General features: G+C 40.1%; 1 protein-coding gene across 1 annotated transcript in view; it reads right to left on the bottom strand.

Moving 5' to 3' along the window:
• Positions 1-17,500, bottom strand: part of pus7l (pseudouridine synthase 7 like) — a 68,688-nt gene that overhangs the window by 30,180 nt on the left and 21,008 nt on the right. The window contains exons 3-4 of the mRNA XM_028810711.2: positions 8,724-8,883; positions 8,326-8,521 (exon numbers count right to left, since the gene is read on the bottom strand). Coding sequence (XP_028666544.1) covers positions 8,326-8,521; positions 8,724-8,883 — 356 coding nt within the window. The remainder of the gene's footprint in view (positions 1-8,325; positions 8,522-8,723; positions 8,884-17,500) is intronic.

Here is a 17,500-nt window from a genome sequence, read left to right as displayed (position 1 = left end):
TGCTCACTTGGTTTAGTTCTTATTTATCAAATCGATTCTAATATGTACAGAAATGTGCTGACAGTACTCCATCATTATACACAGAAGTTCAATATGGTGTCCCGCAGGGCTCAGTACTGGGACCTTTACTGTTTTCACTTTACATGCTTCCACTGGGATCTATCATTAAGAAACATAATGTTAATTTTCACTCATATGCAGATGACACCCAGTTATACCTTTCATTTAAATCAGATGAAGTTTCTCCGATGTTGTCTTTAATTAGTTGTGTTAGCGAATTAAAGGAGTGGATGAATGAGAACTACTTTTCTTTAAATACAGATAAAACAAAGATGTTAATAGTTGGAGGGAATGACGTTGATCATAACAATATTTTGTCATCATTTAACTCAGTTGGAATCCCAATTAATTTTGCTGAATCAGCCCGCAATCTAGGAGTTATCTTTTACTCTAGCATGTCATTTAAAGTGCATATTACAAAGTTGTCCAAAACATGTTTCTTCCATCTTAAAAATGTTAGGAAATTAAGACGCTTTCTAAATAAACAGGATTCTGAGAAATTAATTCATGCATTTATCTCTAGTAGGATTGACTACTGCAATGCAGTGTTCACTGGATGTTCAAACTGTTCTTTATACAGCCTCCAGTTAATGCAAAATGCGGCTGTAAGAATTATTACAAGAACAAGAAAATACGAACACATAACTCCAGTTCTTAAATCCTTACACTGGCTCCTGGTTAAGTTTAGGGCAGATTTCAAAATCCTTCTTTTAACATATAAAGCATTAAATGGCCGAGGTCCGGCTTACTTGTCTGAACTTATCATGAATTACAAACCAAAGCGTACATTAAGATCTCAAGATGCTAGTCTGCTTATGGTTCCAAGGATTAATATAATTACAATGGGAGGTCGAGCTTTTAATTACAGGGCCCCTAAACTGTGGAATGGTCTGCCTTCTACTATAAGAGATGCCCCTTTGGTCTCAGCTTTTAAATCCCGGCTGAAGACTCACTACTTCAGTTTAGCATATCCTGACTAGAGCTGCTGATTAACTGTACATATTGCATCTCTGTTGTTAGTCTTTAGCACTAAAACATAAGTAACATGATAGTTAGAATTGGATACTAACCCTCACCTATTCTGTTTCAAATATGGCACTTGGTGCCATGGCCCACCTGCCAAGTTGTTTTGCCTGCCTAAGGTAAAGTCATCCCTGATGGAGAATCGCAGGAATTGTGAGAAAGAGGGGTCCTTTCATCAGATTGGCTGGCTCAACACTGTTTCAGCTGTGGTATGGCCAAATGGGGGAGGCAGCTTGATGGATGAGGTCTCCAGGAGTCTAAAATTATCCAAATCTTATTATGTGATATGATCTACTGTTAAATTCTGCTCCGTACTTCTAAAAAATTTTTTATTTTTTATTGAGGATTTGTTCTGTTCTGTGTATTGTATTGTATTGTATTGACCCCCTTCTTTTGACACCCACTGCACGCCCAACCTACCTGGAAAGGGGTCTCTCTTTGAACTACCTTTACAAAGGTTTCTTCCATTTTTCCCCTACTAGGTTTTTTTTGGGAGTTTTTCCTTGTCTTCTTAGAGAGTCGAGGCTGGGGGGCTGTCAAGCCCATTGCAGCACTTCCTGTGTGATTTTGGGCTATACAAAAATAAACTGTATTTTATTGTATACATCTAAACCAGTTTGAGATGAAACATTGAAATAAAATTGTAGCCGGAGTCTATTGGAAAAAAAAAAATGCAACTCTGAGGCCACGTGTAACCCTTCTCGCTCAATCTATCTAACAACCAGATGGCCTCTCACGCATTTGTGTTTGTAGCATCAGTGGCTACAATGGAAACATTTGAAGCACTGGCCCACCAGTAAATTTTCTATATGCAGCAAACACTAGCTCATCTGAGCTTAGAATCTTTGAGTTTCTTACGGTTAAAAATATCTCATTTTAAGCAGTCATCACATTATAGGTTTTGAAAATGATTTCTGATGAGCAGTTGTATTGTTTATGGACAAGAGAAATAGTACCTTCGGTATAATATTTGTTAATTTTTTTTGGGACCTTTGTTGCTGTAAAGTTTCGTATTATCCAGTTATGCAGTGAAATAGAAACATCTGCTTTTAATTCATTCAGTTTAACAGATGGGAAGCTTACAGTAGCTCAAATCAGAATTGCCAACCCAGGTACTTCATTTACAAAATATAATGAAATGGATACCTGCATAGATTATTTTTCTGCTTCTGTTAAAACTAAAAATTAAAGCTGTCTTGTTAGTAAAATGTAATGTGCTATTTCAGCAAGCCTTAAAAAATTCTGACATAAATAGCAGTAAGTCATTTGCATCTCCAATTGTGTATAAGAAGGCAGAGATTAGTGACTCTAGGTATTGTGAGCACATTACAGGTGGGAAAATAGAACAACTTGACATCTTCATTTTCCTTTTACCTAATTTAGGTATGTAGATTGCACTCTTTCCTGTCTCCTTCGACTGAAGAGGAACTACTTTAAATCATCATGGATTAATTACTGTGATGTTTTACTTTGCAGTTTATCTCATGACATCATTGGAAAGCTTCTGAAAGTTTAAAAATGATATACTGTAGGTTTCAAGCTCAGCTAAGCCCCAGGATCACATTTACTGCATCAGCAGAACAACTGTCTTCCTATGAAGCACCAAACAGATTCAAATAGCCTTTGATAAATTAAAGAGATTAACAACCAAGATTCTATGTAAATCTATGCTCTTCTGTATTACTGTTTAAACTAAGGTCCAAGGTAGTAACTACAATGAGTGTTCCAAAGTGAAAATGAAATAATTTTCATGTTGTTTTTTTTTTTTTTTACATTTGCACTCTGACTTGGGGTCCTGCAGTGGGCTGGCGCCATGCCTGAGATTTGTTCCTGCCTTGTGCCATGTGTTGGCTGGGATTGGCTCCAGCAGACCCCCATGACCCTGTGTTAGGATATAGCGGGGTTGGACAATGACTGACTGACTCTGACTTGGGAATTTTCTTCCAAGTAGGATAATTAAAAAAAGACTTACTGTAGACTTAAAGAAAACTAATTCTAAATTTTTGTAAGAAAGCTTTTATTTAAAGATTTTTATTTTATTATTTAAGATATTTGTGATCTTGGAATGTAAGATGAACAAGGTAGTCATTTTTGGCTACAAAACATACTTATTTACTTATTCTTGATATATAATATGTGTATGGGCGCTGTGAGATTACTTAACATTTGGATTATGTGACACAAGCAAACTGAGATTTTTTTCACAACATTTTCATATACAGTGGAACCTTGGGTCATGGCCATAATTTGTTCCAAAACTCTGGTCGCAACCCAATTTGGTTGTGACCCGAAGTAATTTCCCCCCATAGGATTGTATGTAAATACAATTAATCTGTTCCAGACCGTACAAGCTGTATGTAAATATATATACGCTCTCTCTCTCTCTCTCTCTGCATAGAGAATGCACAGGGAGAGACTGAACACGTGCGGAAATCATCGGCGCGTACGAACCGGAAAGGAAACTGGCTTGTTCGTCACCTGAGTGTGTGGTTGTGAACAGATCCAAAAGTTTGCCGAACTTTTTGGTCGTAACCCGATTTGTATGTGGTCCGAGACGTTCATGACCCGAGGTTCCACTGTACTGTACTGTAGTTTGTTGTTGTTCAAGCTGTGCCTCCATTAAAACTCGCTGTATGATAAATTATTCTCCATAAAAACATGAGATTAGAAGTTTCTCTCTGCCATACACTGCCATACTACAAACAATGTTGAGTAAGATAAAAAAAAAATTATAATTTTTGGATGGAGTATACCTTAACATTTATAGAAAGAGAACTAAAATAATCAAAGCTATCTGAGGACAATTTTGATATTTTCTTATTCAAAAAGAACATAAATATACTTCTTTATTCGGCTGCTCCTGTTAGGGGTTGCCACAGCAGATCATCTTTTTCCATATCTTCCAGTCCTTTGCATCTTGTTCTGTTACACCCATCACCTGGATGTCCTCTCTCACCACATCCATAAACCTCCTCTTAGGCCTTCCTCTTTTCCTCTTACCTGACAGCTCTATCCTTAACATCCTTTTCCTAATATACTCAACATCTCTCCTCTGCACATGACCAAACCAACGCAATCTCGCCTGTCTGACTTTGTCTCCCAACCGTCCAACCTGAGCTGACCCTCTAATGTACTCATTTCTAATCCTGTCCATCCTCGTCACACACAATGCAAATCTTAGCATCTTAAACTGCCACCTCCAGCTCTGTCTCCTGCTTTCTGGTTAGTGCCACCGTCTCCAACCCATATATCATAGCTGGTCTCACTACCGTCCTGTAGATCTTCCCTTTCACTCTTGCTGATACCCGTCTGTCACAAATCACTCCTGACACTCTTCTCCACCCATTCCACCCTGCCTGCACTCTCTTTTTCACCTCTCTTCCACAATCCCCATTACTCTGTACTGTTGATCCTAAGTATTTAAACTCATCTGCCTTCGCAAACTCTACTCCTTGCATCCTCACCATTCCACTGACCTCCTTCTCATTTACACACATGTATTCTGTCTTGTTCCTACTGACCTTCATTCCTCTCCTCTCCAGAGCATAAATATACTTAATTTCTTTAAATTAATAACTTTGAGAGTTTATGTATGACAGTTGTTTTGTGTCATACTTGATTGCCAAAATTATGCAAATGCAGATAAACATAAAGGCAATTTTGCTAGATGTCAGGCACCTAGAAAAATTTAGAAACTAAGCAGAAGCCTCACAGACTGTTACAGAATGCACCTCAAGGATTCATTATTCACTTTAATTCAAGGAGAACTGGAACAGTGAAGAGGCAAAACAACTGGAAACATATTTCTTGCTATATAATATCAAACCACCTTTGCTCTATTATACTTTAAATGAGCTATATTTGAACCTTGTTGGAATATTTCTATTGCTACTAAAATATACATTTTTCATTACATATGATTAGCATTAAATATAAAGCAAACAATACATATACCATATATTGCACTAGGTCCCTCAAATGTTCAAACAATTTAACATTACTTCATTTATATTAATCTTTATGATATGTGTGTGAACTTTAATTGAAACATGTTCTTAATTTTTATAAAAATTATTAATGTTACTCATATTCGTGTAAATTAACTGTGAATCAATCATTTACAGTAAATATGTATTTAAATATATATTTATTTAAAGTTAATGTAGGGCTGTGTCAGAAATCATTTACAGTAAATATGTATTTAAATATATATTTATTTAAAGTTAATGTAGGGCTGTGTCAGAATGCATCTGCAAAAGGAAAAAGTTAAGGTTATTTCCACACTGAAAAGAAAAGAATGAAAAGACACAACATTTTGGCTGTAAAGCCTCATGTTCGATATATCAGGAAATCTCTGCAAGTGCTTTTACAGTGGGACAATTTTGTGGGAAGGTTATTGAAAACTACAATACAAGCAAAAAAAGTTATCACCTACTGGAAGAGGACAGCATGGCAATTAATTTTTTAGGTACTTAGGGTATTAGAGTGCAAAAAGTTGCAAAAGATGAGTCCTCAATATCTGGCAAACTATATGCACAAAAATGTTTCAGAGCAAAACACTAAATAAAAAAAGAACATTTTTGGTTTTTCTCCCACAATAATATCCATATTACTAAACGAGAATGGTAAACCGGATGGACGCAGGGACATGGGCCGTGGACGCAAAAGACGTAGTGCGCAGGCGCCACACAAAGCCCCACTCCAAGCACCAGAAAATGAGAAATAATGCGCCACGCCCATAGCAACAGACCCATGCAACAAAGCGCCACATGAAAGCCATACCACACGAAACAGGACACACACAAAAAAGAGGATTCAGACCCACGACACACAAAGCACCCCTCCACTAACAGAAATAAGAAATGAGGCAAAACGCCCCTAGCACACCAAAAACAAAGGAGTCAGACGCAAGCGCCACATAGCACACGAAACGGTACGCACACAAAAATGAGGATTCACACCCACGACACACAAAGCCCCCCTCCACTAACAGAAATAAAAAATGAGGCAACGCACCCCTCAAAGAAAACGCACGACAACAAACGACGTCATACATAGACAACAAGACACCCACGACACACAAAGCCCCCCCTCCACTAACAGAAATAAAAAATGAGGCAATGCGCCCCTCAAAGAAAACGCACACCAACAAACGACGTCATACATAGACAACAAGACACCCACGACACACAAAGCCCCCCTCCACTAACAGAAATAAAAAATGAGGCAACGCGCCCCTCAAAGAAAACGCACGCCAACAAACGACGTCATACATAGACAACAAGAGACCGGACTACAATACATATACAGGCGCGACACCTGATGGGTAATAATACGAAGAAACCCTCCAAGCACCGGAAATCCGTCTTGCAAAACTATTAATTATAGATGAATGTACAAAGGCATCCAGTCACTTACTCAACACCATTGATAAACTTCTACAAACGTTGATAAATAATAATATTCCCTTTGGAGGAAAGGTACTTTTCTTAGGAGGAGATTTTAGACAGTGCTTACCTATTGCTCCACATGCAATGCGCTCGGCTATTGTTCAGTCCACCTTAAAATATGCGGACAATTGGCATTGCGTTGATGAATAATAATATTCCCTTTGGAGGAAAGGTACTTTTATTAGGAGGAGATTTTAGACAGTGCTTAGCTATTGCTCCACATGCCATGCGCTCAGCTATTGTTCAGTCCACCTTAAAATACGTGGACGACGTCATACATAAACAACAAGAGACCGTACTACAATACATATACAGGCGCGACACCTGATTGGTAATAATACGAAGAAACGAACAGTCCGCATATTAACAGATCCTCCTTATTACTTATCCATATTACTAACGATAAAGAACAAACAAGTCATGAATTCACGATCACGGGTACAGAACGAGACGGCTCGAGTAACGGGACCACAAACACAAACCCGCATCAAAAAAAACAATAAACGTCGGTGCCTACAACGCGCTTCTAAAACCGCGGAAGAAAAAATGTTACGCGGACAATTGGCATTGCTTTCAAAAGATACGGTTGGTACAAAACATGCGATGTCCAGATCCAGAATATAACAATAGGTTATTACAACTGGGAGATGGGACACTCACCAATACAGATGGACTTCACCCAGATATTATTACAATTCCTCAAGCCTTTATCTGCAACGACTTAGTTATGGAGATATTTGGAACAGCAATCTCATTAGACCAAATACCCCTTTTAACACAACGGACTATATTATGTCCAGAAAATATTACTGTTGATCACATAAATAACCAAGTCATTGCATTACTTCCTGTAGAGGCACGGCTCTTTTTAAGCTCTGACAAAGTTGACTCTGAGGACAACAATGACCATCTTAATTTCCCCTTACAATATTTGAACACTATTAACCCAGCCGGATTACCACAACACAGTCTTAACCTTACAATCGGAACAATAATCATGCTATTAAGAAACCTTAACACTAAACAAGGTTTATGCAATGGTACATTTAGTCGTCAACACCATGACACACAATGTTATTGAAGCAAAACTTCTTACAGGATCACATGCTAACAATACTGTTCTGATTCCTACAATTGACCTTACAAGTTCTGACCTAGAATTACCTTTTACACTTAAACGGCGACAGTTCCCCAATAAACCTGCATTTGCCATGACCATCAACAAATCACAAGGCCAAACCATGAACAAGGTTGGCATCTACCTCTCTGACCCCATTTTTGGACATGGACAACTTTATGTGGCCTTCTCACGAGTTCGACGTTCATCTGACGTTAAAGTTAAGGTTATAAATGATCCATGCCAAGAGAAACTCATTCAAGAACAAGACACCATCTTTACTACTAATGTTGTGTACAAAGAAATTTTCCGATAAATCTTTACACTGTGCCTTGCAATTTATTCTTGGCTTCCTTTATGCGTCATCTACACCTTCACACTATGCTATATCTCATACATACATCACGCTATTTATAATTACCCAACACCAGGGGTTGGCGAGCGAAGCGAGCAGGGGGCAGAGCCCCCTAGTAAAGATTACTATAACAGTAAAACTAGCATCTCACTTTTAAAAAAGACTATGAATAAAAGTAGCCAAATTTATATTTTTAAACAAATACACCCAGACTTATTTATTGTCTTATGTCTCATTTAACAAAACGTATGTTAAAAGAGATTGTAATAGCCCACAAATAAAACTTTATATTCAAGGTTGATTTAATAAAAATAACTTACCTTAACATTTTCTACTGCTTCACAAACAAGATCTTTAAGTTCTCTAGAATACTCTAACATTTTCTTTTTCACATCTCTTACTATAATATCAAAATGGTTGCCTGCTAAATGTCCAAGTCGTAGTGGCTGAGAAGTAGGATGGATATTAGATATAGAGATTCCTTTCTTCTGTACTGTATGGGAAAGTTCTTTTAACCTTTGAATGTAAAAAAAGTCTTTAGTCTCTACACCTATAAAAGAAATTAAATAAAACCAGTTTAACTAAAGAACATATTTTAAATATATGTAACATCTATAAAGTAATTCAATTAAACTAGCAAAAGAAAATAATAGTTTAAATAATTTATGGTTTTTAGCTTGTATATATTTAAAAAGTACTATTAACAAACAGAACACACCTCTCTGGCGTAACTTTCTTAACTACCATGGTCTGATATGTAATAGCTCTTTTATCTTTGATGCCAGCATAGCTAAAATCGGAAGGAAGAACTCCAAGGAGTGAAGCAAGATGGCCTACAGCTTCTAGTGTTTCCAGATTTTCTTTGTGAAGTGTGAAACCTAGAATAAATATAATAAAAAAACGTAGAAACAAAGAAAAATGCAAGCAGAAAAACTTTCATGATTTACTTTGCAATTTTATAGGGTTCATCTTACAAACAAATCCGTCGATGTCTACAATTTATTCCAAGTATTATTAAGATAACAGTAGAAGGTTGAATTTTTAGCTACAGCGCAACAAAGCTATGGAATGATCTGCCTGCTTGCGTTAAAAATGCCTCATTGATTTAAGTACTTACAGGCTTAGTCTAACATACCCAAATTTGAGCTGCTGATTAGCTTTTAAAACTGCATCTCTTTTTCTTAGTGACTTGTGAAAATCACCTTATGGTTTAACTATTTACATCACTGCTTTACAGGCAGAAATATGTGCAAGCACTCCTAGCCTGTGCTCAGGGAGTAACACTATACAAAAATACATTGAATTATATCAATTCTAAAAAACATAAAGATTAAATTGAGGAGAACAGTAGACCATTTACAACTAGCTAACATAGCTGAAATACCCGGCGTTGCCCGGGAGGAAAATAAAGTTTTTTTTTTTTTTTTTTTAATCGTTTGAGAAATCGTTTGTTGTCCGGGGCTTTATGCCCCTGGTAGGGCCACCCAAGGCAAACTGGTCCTAGGTGAGGGATGAGACAAAGTGCGGTTCAACAGACCTCCTATGACGAATAAAAAATTTGGATGGCGTTTTACCTCGCCCGGACGCGGGTCACCGGGGCCCCCCTCTGGAGCCAGGCCTGGAGGTGGGGCTTGATGGCGAGCGCCTGGTGGCCGGGCTTGCACCCATGGGGCTCGGCCGAGCACAGCCCGAAGAGATAACGTGGGTCCCCCTTCTCATGGGCTCACCACCTATGGGAGGGGCCAAGGAGGTCGGGTGCAGTGTGAGTTGGGTGGTGGCCGAAGGCGGGGACCTTGGCGGTCCGATCCTCGGCTACAGAAGCTGGCTCTTGGGACGTGGAATGCCACCTCTCTGAAGGGGAAGGAGCCTGAGCTCGTGCGTGAGGTTGAGAGGTTCCGGCTAGATATAGTCGGGTTCACCTCGACGCACAGCTTGGACTCTGGAACCAATCTCCTTGAGAGGGGCTGGACTCTGTACCACTCTGGAGTTGCCCCCGGTGAGAGGCACAGAGCGGGTGTGGGCATACTTATTGCCCCCCGACTTGGAGCCTGTACATTGAGGTTTACCCCGGTAGACGAGAGGGTAGCCTCCCTCTGCCTTTGGGTGGGGGGACGGGTCCTAACTGTTGTTTGTGCGTATGCACCGAACAGCAGTTCAGAGTACCCACCCTTTTTGGAGTCCCTGGAGGGGGTGCTAGAGGGCAAACCTTCTGGGGACTCCCTCATACTGCTGAGAGACTTCAATGCTCACGTGGGCAATGACAGTGAGACCTGGAAGGGCGTGATTGGGAGGAATGGCCCCCCCGATCTGAACCCGAGTGGTGTTTTGTTATTGGACTTCTGTGCTTGTCACAGATTGTCCATAACAAACACCATGTTCAAGCATAGGGGTGTTCATATGTGCACTTGGCACCAGGACACCCTAGGCCTCAGTTCGATGATCGACTTTGTGGTCGTGTCGTTGGATTTGCGGCCACATGTCTTGGACACTCGGGTGAAGAGAGGGGCGGAGCTATCAACTGATCACCCCCTGGTGGTGAGTTGGCTTCGATGGTGGGGGACGATGCCGGTCAGGCCTGGTGGGCCCAAACGTGCTGGGAACGTCTGGCAGAGCCCCCTGTCAGAGGTAGCTTCAACTCCCACCTCCGGCAGAACTTCGACCACGTCCCGAGGGAGGTGGAGGACATTGAGTCTGAATGGGCCATGTTCCGTGCCTCTATTGTTGAGGTGGCTGACCGGAGCTGTGGCCGTAAGGTGGTCGGTGCCTGTTGTGGCGGCAATCCCCGAACCCGTTGGTGGACACCGGCGGTGAGGGATGCTGTCAAGCTGAAGAAGGAGTCCTACCGGTCCATTTTGTCCTGTGGGACTCTGGTGGCAGCTAATAGGTACCGGCAGGCCAAGCGGAATGCAGCTTCGGTGGTTTGCTGAGGCAAAAACTCGGGCGTGGGAGGAGTTTGGGGAGGCCATGGAGAACGACTTTCGGACGGCTTCGAGGAGATTCTGGTCCACCGTCCGGCGTCTCAGGAGGGGGAGGCAGTGCAGTGTCAACACTGTATATGGTGGGGATGGTGCGCTGCTGACCTCGACTCAGGACGTTGTGGGTCAGTGGGGGGAGTACTTCGAAGACCTCCTCAATCCCAATAACATGCCTTCCAATGAGGAAGCAGAGCATGGGGACTCGGAGGTGGGCTCCCCCATCTCCGGGACTGAGGTCACCGAGGTGGTCAAAAAACTCCTTGGTGGCAGGGCCCCGGGGGTGGATGAGATACGCCCGGAGTTCCTCAAGGCTCTGGATGTTGTAGGGCTGTCTTGGTTGACACGTCTCTACAACATCGCATGGACATCAGGGACAGTGCTTCTGGATTGGCAGACCGGGGTGGTGGTGACCGGAGGGTGTGTTCCAACTACAGAGGGATCACACTCCTCAGCCTCCCTGGAAAAGTCTATTCGGGGGTTCTGGAGAGGAGGGTCCGTCGGATAGTCGAACCTCGGATTCAGGAGGAACAGTGTGGTTTTCGTCCTGGTCGCGGAACAGTGGACCAGCTCTACACCCTTAGCAGAGTCCTGGAGGGTGCATGGGAGTTCGCCCAACCAGTCTACATGTGTTTTGTGGACTTGGAAAAGGCGTTCGACCGTGTCCCTCGGGGAATCCTGTGGGGGGTGCTTCGGAAGTATGGAGTACCGGACCCCCTGATAAGGGCTGTTCGGTCCCTGTACAACCGTTGCCAGAGCTTGGTCCGCATTGCCGGCAGTAAGTCGAACCCGTTTCCAGTGAGAGTTGGACTCCGCCAGGGCTGCCCTTTGTCACCGATTCTGTTCATAACTTTTATGGACAGAATTTCTAGGCGCAGCCAGGGTGTTGAGGGGGTCCGGTTTGGTGGACTCAGGATTGGGTCACCGCTTTTTGCAGATGATGTTGTCCTGTTTGCTTCATCAGGCCGTGATCTTCAGCTCTCTCTGGATCGGTTCGCAGCGGAGTGTGAAGCGGCTGGGATGGGAATCAGCACCTCCAAATCCGAGACCATGGTCCTCAGCCGGAAAAGGGTGGAGTGCCCTCTCAGGGTTGGGAGCGAGATCCTGCCTCAAGTGGAGGAGTTCAAGTATCTCGGGGTCTTGTTCACAAGTGAGGGAAGAATGGAGCGTGAGATCGACAGGCGGATCGGTGCGGCGTCTGCAGTGATGCGGGCTCTGCATCGGTCTGTCGTGGTGAAAAAGGAGCTGAGCCATAAGGCAAAGCTCTCAATTTACCGGTCGATCTATGTTCCTACCCTCACCTATGGTCATGACCTATGGGTAGTGACCGAAAGAACGAGATCGCGAATACAAGCGGCTGAAATGAGTTTCCTCCGCAGGGTGTCTGGGCTCTCCCTTAAAGATAGGGTGAGAAGCTCAGTCATCCGGGAGGGGCTCAGAGTAGAGCCGCTGCTCCTCCGCGTCGAGAGGAGTCAGATGAAGTGGCTCGGGCATCTGATCAGGATGCCTCCTAGATGCCTCCCTGGTGAGGTGTTCTGGGCACGTCCAACCAGGAGGAGGCCCCAGGGAAGACCCAGGACACGCTGGAGGGACTATGTCTCGGATGGATGGTTTGAGAAAAATCAAATAAAAAAAAAAAAAAAACACAACTTTAAAAATAAAAATAAATTAACAAACAATGAAGGCTCACTAATGTGATTGTCTTGCAGTCTTGTATGACGCTCAGAACTGGCCAACTCTATTTAATTTCAAAAGCAACAGGGGTGTAGTGGTGCTCAAACATAAACAATACTGGCAGTCACCTCCAGTTCGCCCTCTGGTGGTCATTCCAAGTGTCAACTGGTTATTCCAAGTGTCAACTGGATGATAAAATGTATACAAGATCAACCCCCACCCTACCCAGAAGGGGGAGGGTTAGGGTTGATTTCCCCCTACAGTATTTGTAGTCAACCATACCCACACACACACACGTTGACTTTTATATATATATATATATATATATATATATATATATATATATATATATATATATATATATATATATATATATATATATATACACGAGCTGTATATACCCGGCGTTGCCCGGGGCAGAAGTAACCTAATCGGTCAAACACTTACATATATACCAAAGTAAACCTAATCGGTTAAACAGCTTCATATATACAGAAGCGAACCTAATTGGTCAAACAGTTATGAATGTGCAGAATGATTTTACAAACATTATGCGTGTTAACAATCATTAAAAAGAAAAGATTGAGGAACTGTTCTTCTATATGTGATGAAGCCACTAATAAGACAGATTTTTTTCAGGACCCAGCTGTTTCATAACTAAACTACTGCCACCCCAAAGTAATGCCTAATAGTGGTTTTTTGGGGTAGGTGTGGAATAAAAAGGGTGTTTTTTAGTCAGTAAGAATCTGACAGTACCCTTCAGTACGGGCTGAAGGGTGCCTATGTAAGGTTTTACATCCTTCCCGTATGGAAAAAAAAACATACTAAACTTTTTTTTCATCATTACAGATAATCTCAGTCAAATCGAAGTACGCATTCTCAATTTATTTTTATCTAATTTTTACTTTTTCACAAAGCCATCCCATGGCAATTTGTATGAATAAACTTTTGCTAGAGAGTTACCAAAAGTTTATTCATGCACATATTTTAATACGGATAATCTATCTCTAATCAAGGTTCTCATTTTCATTCTAATTTAAAATAATAATAGATACTCATTTTTTTCTTCTGTTTTAGAAAAACCAATCTATGCCACCTACGTCTTCGTCAAGTCAGCTTCATCCAGCTTCATCACATATAGAAGAAGAGTTCCTCAATCTTTTCTTTTTAATGATTGTTAACACGCATAATCTTTGTAAAATTATTCTGCACATGCATAACCGTTTGACCAATTAGGTTCGCTTCTGTATATATGAAGCTGTTTCATCGATTAGGTTTGCTTTTGTATTTATGTAACTGTTTGACCAATTAGGTTTGCTTATGTATATAGATTAGCTGTTTGTCCGATTAGGTTCGCTTCTGTATATATGAAGCTGTTTAACCGATTAGGTTTACTTTGGTATATATGTAAGTGTTTGACCGATTAGGTTACTTCTGCCCCGGGCAACGCCGGGTATATATAGCTCGTATATATATATATATATATATATATATATACATATACACACATACATGCAGTTTTAATAACACAGAAATCAATATAAACATTAACATCATTATCATATGAGAATATGAAGTAATATATAAGAAGCACATTTCATATAAATATAAATTATTAAACAGTAAAATCTTCTTCTGTAATTTGCTACCGTGGCAATTTGTGTGTCTGTCCAGGATTTTAAATGACCTGTAGCTCGCAAACCGTTGCACCTATACACTTGAAATGTGGTACACATATAGTACGTCACGTCTACTATCCGCTTTATGGGTGATGATTGTTTTAGTCTTTTTATCTTTATTTTATTTTATTGTACAATCAAGTCCTATCTGCGCACAGCAGGGCAGCCGTGGGCGGATGCGTATGGTGTATTCACTCGATGTTATCGTGCATTGCGCTGTCAGTGGTATTTTGATAAAAGAATTTGAACAACATATAAGAAGCGTATAAATTATTAAACAGTAAAACATTAACATTTAAGAAGTAAAGTTACATTAAGTACTACTGCTGTGCCTTCGGGTATACCTCATTTTTTGTTTGCCCATCACATGCTTAAATGTATACATTTTTTGGTGCACCTACCCGAGAACACGCGACATATAACCGAGCGTGGGAGAAGCATGGATTTTAAACACGCGTTGAGTTGATGTGCTGGTCTCCCTCGTGAAATAACTGGTAATGTTTGACTAAAATCTACAGCGAGTAAAACGACATTAGCTCCTATTTTTTTTTACGATCTCTGAGATGTTGCTTTTTTCGGTTCAAGGCTTCATAAGCTCTTTTATGTTGTATGGTGTACTTATCCCAAACCATCATCTTTGAATGTTGCAAGACTTTCGCCTTGTATGTAGATCGGGGTAATTACATTCATTGCATTCCTAGTCTGAATCACAATGTGATTGTATGGGTGGTTACCTGGCACTGTAGGGTTGCCACCCGTCCTTTAAAATACGGAATCGTGCCGCGTTTGAGAATGAAATTGCGCGTCCCGTTTTGAATCAATACTGGACGGGATTTATCCCGTATTTTTTTTATCATTTTTTTTTTAAAGCAGCGTCTCATGCAAATCATCCCACACGCATTTTATGAAGATGCCTCCTTTCCTACTTTTGATTGGGTAATACTTGATGTCATCGTTAGTTTGATTGGTGTTTTTAACTGTCCAGTGAGTAGGGCGTGTCTTTCAACCGTAAGCAGATTTTTTGCAGTGGTATCACTGACCTCGACGACGGCGACGTTATACGCGACGACCCACCCATTCCATTTTTATATATATAGATATATATATACACATTACTATTTACAATTACAATTTATTTACAATTACATTTATTCACTTTGCAGACACTTTTATACAAAGTAACTTACAAAAGAGGTCAACATAATCGAGTAACATCAGTCTGGGGCCTGTTTTAGAAAATGTACTATAGGACAAGGTTACATAATTAACCATCAAAAGTGAACAGCACTAAACCAAGCAGAACAACACAAGACTGGTTATTCTTTTCTTAGCTACTAAGAACTGAGCATCAAAGCCATTATCAATTAGACAAATAGAACACAAAGAGTCTTGATTGAGAGTTGAGGTGTTTGATTCAATAAAGTTTATTTGGACACCAGCTGCATATAATGGAGGACAGCATAATATGTGATGGCCATGTGCAAATGACACCTAATCTGACACAGAAGACTGTATAGTAAGGAGGAATAAGAATTGCCAAATATCAGGATAATATCATTATGGTATATCTTTGTATAATATAGCAGTTTTAAGCATTTCATATTGTGATCCAGTTCTGAAATATGCTGTAATACATTATTTTGTAACTGAAATTAATAATGACATCATACCCCTATATGTAAAAATATGTCAATCTACTAACCTTAATAAATAAAACCCTTGACTAAATACAGTCTACTTTACATTTTTTGTTTTTATTATGAAAGTCACACTTAAAATGTTCTTCTAAAATACACATATCTAAGGTTGGCACAATTGTTTAATAGTTTTAGTGCTGGTGCACTATGGATCCAGTCTCCTGGGTTCAAAGCACCTGACCGGTTGATATCTGTGAGGAGTTTTTACACTTTCCTCTGTCAGTGTTACATACAAGACAATTGTAATGTGGGAGGAAAAGTTATATTAATTTGTAATTTCACATTGTCCTTGGGGGTGGGGGGGAGGCTCTAGCCTCCCAGTGACTTTGAATTGGATTAGGTGGACCTGAGAATGTTATATTATATACAAATATATAAATCACTATGTAAATTTCTAATAAGCATTGAGGTGTTGTTTTCACAATAAATGATTAAAATTTCAACAAAATGATAAACGTGCCGAATATTTTTCAATTTTTTAAAACTGACTTTCACACAAAACTTTACTGTTCATAGGTTTGGGAATAGTGTATTTTTATTCTTCAGAATTCCAATGAGTTTGGAAAAACAAAGTCTACATGTGTGATGTTTTGAAATATCAAATGACATGAAGTTAATCCACTAAGTAAAAAAAGTTTTGCTAGTTAGAATGCCAGTTGTGCAACATGGGTCAGCACCTGAACATATGGAGACTGGTGAAGTGCTATACTCTTGCTCGCCTACTCAGGTCTGCCAATGGAACACCATCTAGTGATGCAGCCTCTGAGTGGTATAAATTCACAATCCAGACTCTTTACTAGTGTAGTTCCTAGTTGGTGGAACATGCTGCCCACCTCCATCCAAACTGCTGACTCCCCCAATGTAGTTAAGAAGCAATTGAAGACCCATCTGTTTTGTAAATATCTGTTGTATTGAAAAGAGAAAAAGAAAAAAAAACTTTTTGTTGCTTAAGTTTAATTGCGGTATTGATTGTACAGTAATCTATGATTGTTAATTATTAGTTATTTCATCATTTCACTTGTGACAATCAACTTCTGTTACCTTTCCTATTAAACTTGCTGAACAAACAGGCCCTAGCCTCATTTTACTCGATTATGTTATTATTATTTCTTATTATTATGTTATTATCTCTTTTGTAAGTTGCTTTGGATAAAGGTGCCAAGAAAAGGTAATTAAAGGTAATTATTTCATAACAGAGGCATAGATGACATGCTTTAGATTACAGATGAAAAACAATAGTCATTTTAGGGTGGGTTTTTGTTTTTTCCAAAATAGATGGGAGAAAATGTTTCTTATCTTTCAAACATCAAACATATTTAATGGGATAAATTAAATTGACATCACTTGTCAGATAAAAGTCTTCAAGATACATTATGATGTGCGAGTCTCTGTCTTGTACCCCAAACCACGAGGCTGAGTCTCAGTACTTTAGCAAAACCAACTTTATTCAGCTTGAAACAGGAACAGCACAGT

This window comes from Erpetoichthys calabaricus, chromosome 1 (assembly GCF_900747795.2).
Source record: "Erpetoichthys calabaricus chromosome 1, fErpCal1.3, whole genome shotgun sequence".
NCBI lineage: Eukaryota > Metazoa > Chordata > Cladistia > Polypteriformes > Polypteridae > Erpetoichthys > Erpetoichthys calabaricus.
This window is presented reverse-complemented; position numbering and strand designations above follow the sequence as displayed.